Source organism: Toxotes jaculatrix, chromosome 23 (genome assembly GCF_017976425.1).
Source record: "Toxotes jaculatrix isolate fToxJac2 chromosome 23, fToxJac2.pri, whole genome shotgun sequence".
Lineage (NCBI taxonomy): Eukaryota > Metazoa > Chordata > Actinopteri > Toxotidae > Toxotes > Toxotes jaculatrix.
This window is the reverse complement of record NC_054416.1, coordinates 9,073,438-9,089,767: the sequence shown is the minus strand read 5'-3', so window position 1 is coordinate 9,089,767 and position 16,330 is coordinate 9,073,438. Positions and strand designations below refer to the sequence as shown.

The 16,330-nt window shown below is 38.7% G+C and overlaps 1 protein-coding gene across 6 annotated transcripts in view; it reads left to right on the top strand.

Annotated features, from left to right (window-relative positions):
* The window catches only part of LOC121176856 (collagen alpha-1(XXV) chain), a 135,936-nt gene extending 119,818 nt beyond the window's left edge, over positions 1-16,118 (top strand). For 2 of the 6 annotated variants that reach the window (XM_041030962.1, XM_041030960.1), the window contains 17 exons: positions 583-627; positions 1,029-1,073; positions 1,356-1,433; positions 2,027-2,050; positions 3,133-3,177; positions 3,369-3,413; positions 3,628-3,708; positions 3,833-3,895; positions 4,041-4,091; positions 4,723-4,749; positions 5,341-5,421; positions 6,363-6,416; positions 6,557-6,610; positions 6,931-6,957; positions 8,001-8,054; positions 10,036-10,113; positions 11,692-11,800. In XM_041030962.1, coding sequence (XP_040886896.1) covers positions 583-627; positions 1,029-1,073; positions 1,356-1,433; positions 2,027-2,050; positions 3,133-3,177; positions 3,369-3,413; positions 3,628-3,708; positions 3,833-3,895; positions 4,041-4,091; positions 4,723-4,749; positions 5,341-5,421; positions 6,363-6,416; positions 6,557-6,610; positions 6,931-6,957; positions 8,001-8,054; positions 10,036-10,113; positions 11,692-11,778 — 939 coding nt within the window. In that variant the 3' untranslated portion in view covers positions 11,779-11,800. Of the gene's footprint in view, positions 1-582; positions 628-1,028; positions 1,074-1,355; positions 1,434-2,026; positions 2,051-3,132; positions 3,178-3,368; positions 3,414-3,627; positions 3,709-3,832; positions 3,896-4,040; positions 4,092-4,722; positions 4,750-5,340; positions 5,422-6,362; positions 6,417-6,556; positions 6,611-6,930; positions 6,958-8,000; positions 9,857-10,035; positions 10,114-11,691; positions 11,801-12,168 lie in introns of those variants that run through there. The other 4 variants (XM_041030961.1, XM_041030959.1, XM_041030963.1 and 1 more) reach the window with 4 other exon arrangements.
* Positions 16,119-16,330: the final 212 nt, after the last annotated feature.

Here is a 16,330-nt window from a genome sequence, read left to right as displayed (position 1 = left end):
ATATGATAAAATAAAATGCATTCCCAAAGGGTTTGTTCAATTCATCCAGTATTCAGCTGTGTTAACAAAGAGAGCTGGTTAAACAATTATAGCCCATAATAAGGTCAAGGCTTTCCCTGGAGTCTGTGCAAAGTAAACCAGATATAAATGAGTTTACCGTTGTTTATGTCTGGCACTGATCCAGCAGGTAGCTTAAGCTCCAGTCTAAACTTAGATGACCCAGAAGTCTGTTTCACATCCTATTAGAAACCCTGAAAGTGACACCCCCACTTTATCAGTGCCAGAGTTCAAATAAACACTTTCTCCAGTGCTTGGCAGTAATGGAATAATAAAAGCTGGTCATTTTAGTGATGCTGACTGCATTGCTCTCTCGGGAGGAGTAAGAGAGATTGATATTTCATTTGTGAAAAATAAATTGTACTGAATTTTTTATGATGAATTTGGATTGAAGCTATAGAGACGGTTTGATTTGTGTTTTCAGTTTTATGTTTATGTCTTAAGCACTTAGCTTTTCTTTTCTTTTCTTTATCATGTCCCATAAACCATGACTCATTGTTAATAATGTTTTTCTATTCATGGTAGGGTTCACAAGGAGAGGCTGGTACACCTGGTCCTAAAGGGTCAAAGGTGAGCATGGCAGACATGTTTTCTTTAAATTGGTGGACATTTTGCATTTCCTCTGTTAGATAATCACTGTTTTTTTAGTCACTACTAATGTCATGAACTTATTTACTTGTAGAAATGTCTAACACCAAAAACTAAAAAAATGCATGTTAATCATGCTCTTTTGTCAGAAAATAAAATGCTGTTTACAAATAGTTAAAAGATGCTAACCTTTTTAGCTGCAAAATAATAGTTTCCTTACCTTCATCAGAATGGTACTTAAAAAATGAACCAGTTTTATTTGTCATACCATGTGGTGGTGATGTAAACTATCAGTATGGTTTTTCTATAGAGAAGAATACAGCAAGAGTAGTAATAGCAGTTCTTTGAGCTTTGACATTTTTTATTTGTCTTCTCACAAAAAGGGGGAGACTGGAGACAAAGGAGACTTGGGATCCATTGGCCCGAGGGTAAGCATCTATATTCAGTAAGATAAATGAAGACCTCTGTTTTCCCGTTTCTTTAATGACTTTATGATGTTGCATGAGGGTTAAACTTTTATTTCCCATGAGAGGTTGCACTGCTGGCAGAAAGCCAGTTACTACTAGTATAACCACACACAGAGAACCACCAGGGGGCAGAAGTCAATCCCTATCTAGGTCTTTCATTTCTCTGATGTTATGTATCAAGTGTGCAGTATGGAACAACACGGAAAGTGTTTAAATGGGTTTCTTGATGTTAACCATGTGCAGGGCCCCCCTGGGCAGAAAGGAGACCAAGGAGCCACTGAAATCATTGACTACAATGGAAACATTCAGGAGGCTTTACAGGTCAGACGAGTTATTATATAATGCTGCTTATTTCCCTCATTTCTGTTGCTTCAGAGAGGCCAGTGTCTGCAAGAGTACATGACACAGTGAAACTTGACTTTTGTGTCTGATTTGGTTACTTATTAATAAATCATTTACCCTCTGACTCAGTTGTGTCAGTCACAGTATGCAAGGATTTTTCACAAAATATATGTAATTCTAATGTAATTGCAATTCTGTTTCTGCTGAGTTACAGTATATTTACATTCAGTTACTTGCAAGAAGAAGTAGGGGTGTGGATATCTCATATGGGTGGTGGATGGGTATTTCAGCATTTGCTTTTCATCATAGATGTAGCTCTTGTTGATATTTCTGTTATGCAATAATGAGTACAATTTTTTCACAACCGTACAGTGCAATGCCCTGAAATTAACATGACTCAGGTTCTGTCTTCTACGGATAAAATAGGCTAACTAATACCTGTTAGTTAGAAAAACTCATTTTGAGGGTGTACCTATGCAGAAATGTGCTGACACAAAGGTTTCTTTTCTGTGTGACCTCTGCAATCTTATCTCTCGTCTCCTCCCCATTTCCACTCCTTTGGCCCACTGCAGAAGATTACCACTATTACAGTAACGGTAATTAGGCTCTGTGTATTCTGTGTATTGTGTCATCTCCACAAGTGATTCATCTTTGTCCTCGCATGGGCCCAACCCGATCCCAGCCCTGGTTTGCTCTGCCCTGTCATATTTGTGCTCCCTCACCCAGCAATATGTTTGCTTGACAATGAATGAAACTGTATTCAGTGCTGCATTTATGCTTTTTTTTCTGATCAAGCTTTCATGCTTCCTGAGTTGCTGATTGTCCCATTGAATGTCTCTTTTTCCAAAACTTACTCTGTCCACTTCCGGTTAGAATTATACCAAGCACACTGCAGTCACAACTGGTTTGTTTTAGTTTAATTTAATATTTGTTTGGGATTATGTACCAATCTTTATTAACTAATCATGAGGTCTTTAAGAGGGTCCCTATGTCAGAATCTTTTGAGGTTTAAGACATTGTTACAGTATTGCACTAAAAATACTTGTTGCATATTCTTAAATTAATGTGATATTCCAAAGAATAGCAAAGAAGAACCGTACGCATTGCAAAGAGAGGAGAAAGAATGGGAAATTAATGGGTCCCAGCACCTCATTCATCATTCACCTCATGGCAGAAAATTAGCATATTTAGCATTACTCATACTGAAATTAAATTCTATGAGGAAACATCTGACACTGAAGCTACATAAATTAGATTTATTTATTCCAGGGCTTCCAACCTTAGAGCAGCATTTAGTTTCAAATTACTGAGTTTTACATACAAGTATGGATGTCTTTCACCTAACATCAAAATATGTAATTCTGTCAGTGATCTCAGTTATATGTCCATATGTTCTAGCTAACATATTTATGACTTCAGCATGTCTTTTAGTTGAGCATCCTGTTCATAGTTCATAGCTTATTGCTAACATATTTTTGCGTTGTTTGCAAATGATTTCAGTGTGATGGTCAATCATGTTGTTAATGAAATGCAGTTCAGGACATTATTTCCCCATGTTTGAATACAGTTGTGCTTAACTCACACCATAGTTTGATGTTGTGCTCATCGTGCACAGGTATAGTCCATATGTTGAATGCAATTGTCATAAAATCTCCTTTTGTATCTTTATTCTGTGCAGGGTCCTCCTGGGCCTCCCGGGCCAACGGGACCACAGGGTATAAAGGTAAACAATGTTTTCCGCACCTTTTCTCATGATGAGGTTAATTGTGCTTTTTCTTAACCAAAATGTTGAATGTAACAGGAACCTATTTCTTGTGCTAATAAAGGCACAACTTATAATTGTATTGCAGTTGCTTAATCAGTTAGCTTTTGCATTTCATTATATGTTTGTAAAAATGTTGTCTTTTGTCCCAGGGGGATCGTGGTATGCCTGGTCTCCCAGGACTCGATGGAGAAAGAGTGAGTTGGGTTTTTGAAGAACTTTAACTTGTACTTATATGTTTTCATGTCTTCTTTCATTACTCAATTAACTATGGATTTGCAAAACAAGTTCTTTTTATAATCTTAGTGTTTATTACTACAATATGAAATGCATTTGCATAAATTTCCACAGGACAATAATTAAAATTGTTCCTCTTTAATTCTCTGTAAATGTTTTGCATTCTTCTCTCAGGGCTACAAAGGTTCAAAAGGAGACATGGGAATGCCTGGAGCTTCAGGGGAGAAAGGAGCAACCGGTTTACCTGGATTACCTGTGAGAATTATATGTGCTATAACTATCTTTCACACGCCTTTGTCTGAAATGTTTATGGTTCCAAGAAGTGTTCATCCATCTTGTAATACAGAAGCTACTGTGCCATAATGCTTTTGTTCCTCAGGGTGTCAATGGGGTAAAAGGGGAAAAGGGAGATCTTGGTCTGCCTGGTCCTCAGGGTCCTTCAGTAAGTCACATTGAAGACTCAACTTTCCATAAATATGCTCATTTACTTGTATTAAAGATGCTGCTCATGGCAAACTTGTGAAATCCTTTCAAAATACAATACACTTGTTGAACAATAATCTGGTAATAAAATGTATGTGTTGCAGATTATTGGCCCCCCAGGGCCACCAGGGCCCCATGGACCACCAGGACCCATGGTGAATTTTTAAAAACCATTACCAGTCTCATCAGTGGACAATATATTGCACTTACCTTTGGCACATTACAGACTTACACATTTTATACATGTGATTCATGATGTTACTCAGGAAATATTAGCAAGCTATGGTCAAACATGCAAGTTATTAATCCTCCCTTCACATACTGACCTCAGACATCTTCTAACACTGGTCTCAGACACCAGAGCGTTCGCTTAAAAAGCCTTAATTGCTAAAAGACAAAACTCAGAACACAGCATTAAATCTAAATATGATGCTGGCGGTATCCAGAGTCATTGTAAAAGACACATTCTCCAGCCATCAAACTGATGATATTATTGTTACTGATCACGCCTTTCATTTCTGTATAATTGAGGCCCGGTACACCGGTTTGTCTTCTGTGTAATTCCACAGGAGATTAAGTTTGTTTCTAAGTCCTCAGACTTAAAAAAAAAACGAAATGCTTGCCTCTGGGAAATTTCACAGTGCTCCACTCGTTTTACTTGTCCTGTCCCATTCTCACAGCTTCACTAGCTATTTATAATGAGTAACATAATGATTAATTAAGATTATTGATTAAGAGACCAGTGCTTTACAAACTAACATGTTTCTCTCTTTTGATGTTTTTCAGGGACCCCATGGATTCCCTGGACCAAAGGTAAATCTCAACAATAAAATAAAACTACAGTCACATCACATAATGGATACTAGAGCACATTCAAGCCATTGTGTCTGCAATTAAACCAAGAAAGACACTTTTACGAGTTTCTTTAATCATTATTCAAATTCAGATTTTGCTGAGATATGTTTTATGTGTTTATTTGCGTGTTTTTAGGCATTTTAAATAATTGTAACACCACCTTTAAATCTTGGCATATAAACATTTGGTTTACCTGAGCTCAGGGATAACAAGTGAGGATCCGAATAGAGACGTAGCAGATATTACACTTTTACTACTGTAGCAGATGATAACATTACAGGAGCTCACACATTAAAGAGAGTGAATGTAAAGTAGGCAGACAAGCAAAGACCCACAGGGGAGGTCAGTGTAATACGAGACACAGAGAGGCTGACTGCTTGATTGAAGGGTGTTAGAAGAGATATTTCTGGACAGGCAGGACAAAACACAGTGTGTCGGCACCGGTAAAGAAAGAGGATGAACCACAGGAGTGAGCCTGAGGACAGGTGTAACTGCAGGTGGACTGATGGGTCATGGACACCTGCTTCCCTTGTTCCCTCATTTACCCAGGGTGAACCTGGATTGCATGGCATGAAGGGTATGCGAGGAGAACCAGGACACAAAGGGGATCGTGGACCTTTGGGTCTCCCCGTAAGTACAGACATGCACCATAGGATGTCTCCAACTACTACGCCTTGTCCTTTATTTCTTCAGACATCCATAGAAACCCCTCATTTCTATTTTGGCCCTGTCACATTTCTTGTTGTGCATTAACGCACACGTTTTGAGTGTGTGTTTGTGTGTGCTTGTATGTGTGTGTGTGTCTATCCTGCCCTCTCCATTTTCTGTCTTCATGTCCATTTGCCTTGGCCGACTACTTTGCCAAGCTCCCTGTAACACACAGTGTAATTTAGTTGTTGTGAACCCTGCCATCAACCTGTCCTAATAACAGTGTTCATCTGGTACTAATCCCGCCTTGTTCATGTCACTCATACCTCCATAACCGCACAGGGAGCCTCCGGCTTGGACGGCAAGCCCGGAATTAGGGTGAGTGTCATGTGACCAAGAGGCTTCACCACCCAACTTTCTGTCTCCTTCTCTCCCTCTCACCCTCCATACAGCCCCCTCTTTGCACATGGTACCTCATTTTGTTGTATTTCATTGTGAGTAAGAAGAAAGTTATTTAAGCTTTTGTTGGATTGGGTTTTTTTTTAATATCTTAGCAAGGTCTCATGAGTTGAACAAGCCACAGTGAGTAAAGTTCACATTATAGTGACCACACAGAAAACTGTTAGAGCAGGCATTCCAAGGCTCTCTTCTGTCCCTTGTTGCATTAACTCAGCATTAACACACACTCATACATTAACTGTGTCAGCAGTGTTGTAAATGTTCTTTGTGGCCAATGCACGTGTATTAGCCGTAGTTCTGTGTGCTGGTTGTAGGTTGAACCACGTGGGAATATTGTACACATGTGGATGCTAAACACGACTCTTGCTTTTCATCTGTTATTTGTGTGGAATATCAACTTTATTTTGAAAGACCTGCTATAGTCCAGTGATGTAAACTCACCGTGAAAATACTATTCTCTGCAGGGCATGGATGGACCTCCGGGTCCAGCTGGTCCTGCTGGACCAAAGGGGGACATAGTAAGCTTTTATTTTTGACTTTTAATCTCACTGAGGATAAAACACATTTCAAATTTTACTTTAAGTGTTTCTATTATTAGTTTATTTTACAGTGGTCATGTATGGTTTAGATGATTTCAACCCTGATTCTTTTGTACTAGGGTGAGAGAGGAGCACCAGGCGAGCCAGGACCAAGGGGACCTTATGGACTACCTGTAAGTTTGATGAGGATATTGAAGAAGTTCAGTTCAGGAATGAGTAAAAATAAGTTGGCATAACCTTTGTGTGAGCTTATGCATTTACACTTATGACCAGTTTCATGAAAGTAGACTTTAAAAATCTGCATCTATTGAACCAAGAAACTGAGTGAATATTCTGTGAACAGAATAAGTGAATATTTAGAATATTTCCAGTGGGCAGCAGTAATCTTTTTAGTTACTGTATCAAACAATAACCCCATATAAGTCAAACATTAAAATGCTGTCTCTAATAGTTCTTGCTATGTGATGATATGGCTGGTGTTCTTTATTTGCAGGGAGCTGCTGGAACACCAGGCTTGGATGTAAGTCTGTTTAACTTTATTTCTCTGAGAGCAGAGAAAAAAAAAAAAGCCACCAACATCAGTGATGTTACAGTAAATGAAACTGCTTCTTCGAGTACAGGGATGCTTGAGGAAAAAGCTTTAAAATAAAGAAAAGTAAAAAAAAAAAGAGGGAGGTGTAAGTTTTCAGGATCAAATGCAACAACACTCTTTCATTTTTACACGCCAAGAGGAATGAGTTTCAACATGATGTCTCTGTCTTGGTTTAGATGGTGTTGACAGTTCTGTCCATCTATCCATCAGTGATTGGCTGATTTAGCATCAAGTGTGAATGACCACTGTGTATACACAAAGAAACCCAACTCACAGCAGCATAAGTCACTTTAAACCCCATCACACAACAGGTTACAAGTAACATAACATAACATAAGATCCCAGTCATATATATTTCTTTATATAGGTTGGTATGAGTAGATCATATATTAAGTGTACATGGTTATAATTTCCACAGTCCACTTGGCTAAGTGATAGTGAATCTATAAAACTACAAATCATCTATGAAAACATCCCAGTTTTTGCCACACCGCGCCTGCACTTTATATCCAACATGAAGATCAGTACGGATAAGAGAGTTTACTTTGTGTATAATAAGTATCTCCAGTCAGATGTGGAGCTAAGCATCTCCACATCTGACTGGATTAACTGATCAGTGATGGATAGAAGTAACAGGTGTTTGTCCCCACTCAAGCTTTTGTGCATCGGTTACTGCAACTGATTCTGGGGAATTACTGCTTTTCCCTTTTGATGAGATGTTTCTATTTATAGGATAGCATAGCAGCACTTTTCTGTTAGACTGAATTATTTGTTGTTGTGCATCCATCCAGTTTCTCTTGGGCACAATTTATTTTACCTTTCGCCTTCCCTCTCTAAACTTCCAATTATTATTATTTTTTTTAGTTTGATCCTTTTTAGTGTGTTTGTTCAGCTTCATAAGGACAAGAAAAAACCTCTTTTGTCTTTGCTCAGTAAAGCCAGAGTAATTAAGTGGAGTTGTGCTTTTACAGGGGTTGCCAGGCTTAAGGGGAGAGAAAGGCGACGTTGGGGAAAGAGGAGAAAAGGTAGATGTAGATAAACTGTAATGACGTGTTGATTAAACCCTTTAACATTACGGAGGACTGATGTCAATGGACAGTGGCAGGAATTGTAGAGGTGTTTATGTAGTGGTTGTACTGAATTTTCTATGATTTCCCACTAGTTTAAGACGCATGGTGACTGAAAACAGTACGTGGTAGCTGAAAGGAATAACATTTAACACTGTTTAATTATATAAAAAATATTTTTCTGCATCCTAATGAAATCCTTTTACAGATATTCTGAACATGGTTTAAATAGGCTCCACTTTAGGTCTGTCTGGTAGCAGCTGTGCCCTCTCAGTAGATCAACTCATAAACCAATTGGAGCCCTATACAACATAAACCTGCCTCTGCATAAAATCTCATCGACAGTCCTCTCAAATCAGCTTTTGTTCTCCACCTTTCAATGATTTGCCATCGCATTTGTCAAAATCACAAGTCCAGTCTCATTCTTAGGCATCCAGAAGTGATTTCAACATGTTAGATCAAACAAGTCCATTGACAACAGGCTCTTAAAAATCATATTTAATTTTCTTCTGTTGTCTCCATGCACGAACATAACCTTACAACATTTCACTTCCTTCAGTTCTTGAGCCTGTTGATAACTCTTCCCTTGCTCGTGTATACAGCAGTTTCTATCTTTCAGTGCTTTAATCTGTTTGTCTCCACACTGACTAACACTTTTGACGTGTTTCTTAAATGTTTTATGTCTTTAAGAAACTGTATCCCACTGTATCCCCGGAACACAAAGATAAACATACTTCACTGTGCTCTGTGAATCTTTGTATTTACCAACCATTTTCTAGCACTGCTTCTCTTCCAGGTATTTAGCAATAACTGTCAAGACTGAATGTGAGAGATCATGGATGATGTTTTTTTTTTAATGTTCCTTTAGAAAAAACTCAGTAAACAGACACTACAATAGCACTTTTAATTGTGACTTATGAGTGCTAATATAAGTTAAGCTACTATTTCTAAGTTCTTTAAAACACTTGTACGCACACAATGCAATATAGTTCACTTTGCTGCAAAGCACAATTATATACCAAACATTACACATTTCATCTCATGATGGCTGAGAATGTATCTGTGGAATTACATCTATGAAGTTTGGTACTAAAATGTTCTTCTCACACACTAATTTCAGTTTTCATTTATATCGATTAACATTTTATAACCAGTCTTTTATTCTGAAGGGATACAGTTTACATAGTGTGTAGTAGATTTAATTCTGTCTCTCTGGAGGTTTTTTTCCCTGCTACTCTTTCTCATCCTTTGTGCCCTTGACACCCCTTTTGGCGATCAGCTGTTTTCCACTCCTTCCCACTGTATTATTCCCCTTTTTTGTCCTCCTCCTGTCCTGAGGAATGTTTCTAAGAATACCCAATACTGTCTGGTATCCCCTCCTCTCTAACATTGACAATGTGTCTTCCTCCTTTGTGGGCCATAGCCTCCCTTTTTTAATCACTCCCCTCCTAATAGCAGTGCTTTCCCAAATGTTCAAAAAATGATTTTAACTTGACCAAATCGTTGTATCCACAGGGGGAGAAGGGAAAGAAGGGCAAAAAAGGGCCTAAGGGCGAGAAAGGAGAACAGGGTGCCCCTGGATTAGATGCACCCTGCCCATTGGTATGTCCCAGCTGCGAGCTGGAAATCCTCTCCCAGCCGCGTAGATCAGTCGTCCCAAACAAGGATGAGCGCCCTGTGGCAAAACAGATACCCAGCTTCCACCAGACCACAGCAACCTGAAACACACAGAGTCGGTTACTTTCCTGAAACTCTGCAATTCAGACTCAAAAACATGCCATTAAATACTGAAAAAACATATAATTGGGCTGGACTGTGGTATCGGCAAGCTCACAGGGCAGCTCCTCCCTCCCTCATGTCTGTTGTAGTGGACAGATGCAGGGGTTAAGGGTCGTCCACCTCTCTCCCAGTAACACTCCTAGGTCATCTTTGCAAACAGGGTTTCCGGGGATTTAAGGGTGAAAAGGGGGAACCAGGGCAGCCAGGTCTGGACGGGCTGGATGCCCCATGCCAATTGGTACAGTATTTCTCTTTTTCCTCCACCTCTTTACCCATGCATGCCTCTCACCTTCAGTGAAGCAAAACTGAAGCAAAACCATGCATGATTTGAGAGCTCGATAAGCATGAATACATCATTTTTTAAACACAACTGCATTTTTCATTCATGAATTATCAAAAGATAAATGAAAACGACACACACCATCAGTTACCTCACTAATCTTCTGACTGCAAGCAGCCTCTTTTAGATAACACACATTATTACAAGCCAAATGCACATAAACATGATATTATTGATGATAATTAAATCTATCCCTCTAACTGAATCCTTTCATTCCCTTGATTAAAACTGGAAAAAGAAGTTCTGCTTAAATCCTATTTCCTTCTAGTTAATTTCTCGATGGACCAGTTACCCTTTAACCTGATGCTAACACAGACTCCTTTACTGATGAGTTACCCATGCTACAGGCGCATGGACCCCTTCCTTTACTCTGTTAACTTCCCTTTTCCCTTCCTGTATTTGTACCAATTGGGCCAGACCACGACGAGAAGAGGAGATCAAAGATTACATTTGCTCCAGATCTATTGAAGCAGATAAAAATGAATTTTTCGGTGCTTTTTATGATGTTTTCTGTTTCTGAGACAGTGCTGTGTAATGCATGAAACTTCTAACACTGTGGTAAAAGAAAATGTGGTAGTACTGAAATCTTAAAATAGCACAGAGTGTAATTAAGTATACAAAAACAATAAAATGGAAGAGGTGTAATAGGTAAGAAAACATTCACGTCACAAATGTCATCTCATTAAATTACATCTACATTAATTTACTTGACCCTGCTACTATAACTTTATTTTAAGACAAACACCTGTTCTTGTTATAGTGTCCCCAGATCCCATTATTCAGCCCCAGCTCACAGTTAATGCTGTGAAACTCAGCTGAGGGGCCACTAAAACAAAATCAGAGTAGAATCGACATATATTGTCATGCATGAGATGTACTTTGCTGTGTATTGCGTGCATGAATCTCAGAGTCACATTTTTACAGGTGCAGTAAGTCAGAGAGTTAGAAAGTTGGTGCAGACGTTTCCCTCCCTAAACTGCTAAATTTAACTAAATGTTAAATATTTGAATATAATGTGTAGTTCTCACAAGTCAACAGTTACACAACTGGTAATTTTGAGTACTTTAATACCCAGAAATCCTAAACGTCTGAACCTTTGAAGCAGCGCAGAGCGCTCATGTTTTCCATCCAGTCTGTAATTGCATCGCAGCTATGAAAGAAAGAGTGTAATTAACATGAATGAGTCGAGCTGTCTTTTTGAAAACTCCTTGTTTGCTGCTGTTTTGAAGCAAGTTTTGATTTGGTAATTTGTTCGGGTGCAGACTTTCCCTGCCATAACACGGTTTGGAGAAGCACAGTAGCTATGATGCCTCAGTTAGTATGATTTGGGCTTAGGTGTACTAGCATCAAATCCACTCATTTATCACGCTTTTAATCATTGTATGATCTACATGTATTACTAACAGCAAACCTTCCATTCCTTGTACAGTCCTCATTGTTGCTTTTTTCCCTCCCTGCCACTCTTTCCTAACACAGGGCCCAGATGGATTACCAATGCCTGGATGCTGGCAGAAGGTAAGACAAGTATATACTGTCTTTGAGTCACATGACAGGCTTCAATAATGCAACTGCAGCACAGGAATACAGAGTGAAGAAATATTAGTCAAATCAAAAATCCCTGAAAGCTGCAGTCAAGTTACTGTTTTTTTTTTTTTATTATTCTTTAAATCTTTTAATGTGTGATAGATTTGGAAAGTGAAACCGTGATTCATTTTCTCTCTCCTGCGTACTGGACATAAAACGTGTGCCTAATATTTTGTTCACTCTGTGTTGATGTTTTTTTTTTTCATGTGGGTTTCTGCTTCTCTGTGTTTGCATGGGTTTTCAGGTTGAATAAGTCATAATAGCATTTGAATGTGAAAAACCTCACTCAGATTGTACAACTCATTCATGAAACAAAACGACGACGTCTTCACCTTCATGTTCATTCTCTCTCCTGTGTTTTTCTTGCAGTGATCACTCTAACCTGAAACGCATGGAGTTTGTAAATAATGCTTCTTTTATGGTATTTATAGTTTTTTTTTAATGGGAAAAATAGTCTAAAAGAAAAGAAGTCTATGTGTACAACGCTACAAAAAGAGATAATCGTCCCAAGTTTCACGCCCTAAGCTGCTTCTACTCACATCGCCGTGTGGAAAAAACGTGTGTGTCTGCTCTCTCACATCCACATCGTGGTGGAGTTCCGATCCTTGGCTGGCGGCAGAACTTGTCTCTTTAGTCTTTGCATGGCTCAGACTGGAGCGTCGCAGCCCGGCCAGATTCACAGGGGTGAAAGGAGACGTGGGAGGAGGAGGAGGAGGAGAAGGAGGAAGTGAAGGAAGGGGATCTGGACTGGCTCTAACACCAAACGCTAGGTGTTTTGTGTTGTTTCGTCTCAACAAGCTCACCACCCATTTGTGCAGCACCATTTTGTAGAAGACTAAAAAAAAAAAAAAAAGACTATTACCAACAGAACATTGCACCCCTGACCCCCGCAAAAGCATGAGTAGTGTACTGAAACTATATTTATATGTATTGTACATACATGTCACTGTTTTGTGGTTGCGTCATGGCTTCTGCAGAAAAGAAAAACAACACTAACATAAAAAAACAAACCCAGAGCTCTGAATTAGTAATTTTTGCTTTCCTTTAATCTTCCCAAGGGAGTCACGCCATGGCTGGTAGCCTGAAAATCCCCCAGAAAGTAAAGCTGTTGGTTATTGTTGCTTTATTGTGGTGATGCCTGCAGAGGGTATGATATCAGCAGGTTTTCACTGTTGCACTCGCGGCTCAGCATCGTCAGTGTGGTGCCTCCAACAGCCACACATCCCCAGACAAGAGGGGAGAACTTGGCAGGCTCGCTGAACCGATAGGAAAACAAGTCAGGCTCACAAGGATTTGAGATTGGACGGGGCCTGCTCAGGCCCCCCCCCCCCCCCCCCCCCCCCCCCCCCAGAGGCACAGGAATGGATTCTGCAGGAGAGCTGCTAAAGCGTCTCATTGATCTCCGTAGAGATCAACTGGAGCATCTGCCTCTCCTAACAAGCAACGCTTCAGGGTCTACTGAGAGCGTCGACAGAATGCAATCATATTTTTTTCTTTATTTTATTTCATTCTTAAACATTGTATTTTGTGTATAATAGCCTTTGGTGCCTCAAGCTTTTATTCATTCCTTTATCAGAAATGTACAACTTTATATCATATTTTTAATTATTGGAATGGTTTTCATTTCAGAAGGGTAAGCTTTGTTTGTTGTGAGGGTATTGAAAAAGACACACATTGCGCACTGTTTTTCATATGATTTTTTACAGGATGTTGAAATAGCATGAAGGTTAAAGCTTCACCCGAGGACACAGTAAGACTGAGTCCATCTTGACTGTACAGCCTCTGATCTTACTCGTGGTTTTGAAGGAGCTCATTGTTTGTGCAAAAGCAAATCCAGCATTATAACAAATATGCTACTTGGACTTGTTGTATGGGATATAATTTGTACAGTGTTGTCATTTCACTGCATGTACACAATGTATTACTTACTTAAATTTTGAGAATAAGCGTTGTTTTAGAGGAGCTGAACATCCAGCTTTGTCTCGGGCAGGGTTGGGGTTTTGTTCAGCTCTAACAAAGCAACGGTCAGATTTAGCCGAACACACAGTCGCTGGTATTTCAGATGTGTCAGATTAAGGGAGGTTATGTTGAATAGAACCGTCTCAGTTGCATTACACTTCTCTGTTACACCTCATGTGTTGTCTTAAACATATAGAAAACATGTAACACAGTGCCAGAAAAGCTGAATTTAATAGACACAGTTCAATTTCCATTAATTAAAACCACAAGCTAACTGGTGGCCAGTTATGTCACATTCCATATCAGATGGAGCAAAAGTAAATGGAGCAGTAGATCATAGCTAGGTTTATTTTCCACCACAGTCTATTCATTTTTTTTCATGTTACTTATACTCAGATTGCCTTCTGACATAGTGAGTGCTATGCAAGGTGATATTCACAGTACTTCTTTTCTTCAACCTTAGAAATATGCATGGATGATTTACTGTAAGGGCAGATGTGAAAAACCAACATTTTGTTGTGATGTAGCAGCAACCACAGGTGGACTCGAAGAAGATCTATTCCCGTACGGTTTCTGTTTGATTGTACTGTTCATCTCATCATTATAAAGAACGGATGCACATCTGTATAGATTATAACAGTGCTAACTGATAGTAGGTCAACAGCAGCTCAGTTGATGTGCTCTACCAGTGGCAAGAACTACACAACAGGTTTCTTTATTGTTGTTGGGGTTTTATGTATGTAACAATTTTAAGATTTTTTTGTGCATATAATTGTGTATTTGTCTCAGTATTTTAAGTGGTACATTATTTATTTTTCTATAATTTCTTAAATGAAGGCATTTTGGTTTTAAACAGCATTCCTTTAAGTTGTTTCGGCTTCTGATGTCAGTTTCCACTGCGTCTCTGTTGACATGAAGAATTTTGGATCATGCTAAGGCATCAGGAAACAGTTATGCAAATGGTTCAGTGTGAAGGAAGTTGGTCATTCACAAATTACAGTGTGTATTCACTTCAGATTATAGGCCTTACCATGGAATACATCTCCTTTTATTTAATTTCGTGTGTCAGAAAGCTAACTATGACAACAAAGTACTGATGGCCTGAATGTTGACAGGCCCAGCCAATGCAACCGTGTACCGCGTGAAATATCACAGCTTTCTCTCATGCTTTCTCTTTTCTCTCTCTTTCTCTCTCTCTCTCTCTCTCTCTCTCTCCTCTTTGCATTGAATGTAGTTTGATATATGTATAGTGGATTATTAATGTACTGTTAAAAAATGTGTGCTCATTTGACAAGAAGTGCAATTTATACTTTGGTTAATGTGTGTAGCATCAAATGCAGCTGAATTATCACATATCTGTGATCTCTATAGCTCCATTTGTTCAGTCATGCTACCCTGTATACCACTACCTGGAAAGAAAATGTTTATTCACCAGAAGACAAAGAAACAAATATAAACATGGACCTTTCATTAAATCTCAATTTAGATTGGTTTATTGTTGCTTCAGACCTGTCCCTTCACTCATATTTTAAAGTGTTATTTCCATTACTTAATATTTACTAAGTTTTTGCAATATGTTTTTTATTTTTTATTTTGTGTTTTGACATCCAACCTTTGTTACAGTATTTGTTCTCACAAGGTGCTGTATCTTTAGCATGTGCAGCTAAGTTTTTTAATTGATTTTTTTTATTTGATTGATTGTTTTGTTTTGTTTTGTTTTGATTGTTGTGTTTCCTTGTTAAAGTTTCATTTTATTTAGTTTATTTCTGCTTTTAGCAGAAGTGCCAAAATATTTCAAACATTTATTTCCATATCAGTATTAGCAGAGCTGGTGACGAGCTCCAGAATGGCTCACTTTAGTCCCACTTCTGTGTATTTGTCATCATTACAGAAATGCTCTGAGTCAAGTTTTCATCTGAAGAAACAGTAGGATACACCCACAAAACACACTTTACTCATCAAAACCTTCAGAATAACAGCGTTGGTTAAGGATAGTTGACAAAGTCACATCCACAATATTCTTCTGCATTTTATTGAAAGACAACACTGGTCTCTTATGAGTACTTAGAATCTCTTACTCTTCTCTACCCTCCAATGCACTGCAGCGTTACTGAAATAATTACACTGCCACACACTCTCCAAAATTAAACACAGTCTATGGAAACAAAAATGCAAAGCAAAATCCACTTTGTGGCTTTTTTGAGTTACAACTGCATTTTTTTTTTGGGTGGTAAACGTTCAGTTTATGTTCCGTATTTGGTTTATTAACTTTTTAGCCACTTGATCGACATTTCTTTGAAGACCCTTGTGTTCACACACTACTATACTTCAAAATGGCATTTCATATGACTGTACTGTTGGAGCCAAATAAACGCAGTCTTTCAAATACATCATAAAATAGATTTTGCCTTTTATTGGTGTCTTAAGTCCTATAGTATATACCATATAGTATATACTAAATCATTATTCTGAGAAAGTGTATCATTCGAGTGATTTTCCTTTTTTTTTCATCACATTGGCAGGAATGGGCCTCCATACCAAACAGCTGCAGAACAGGTGTTCAATCAGCCTG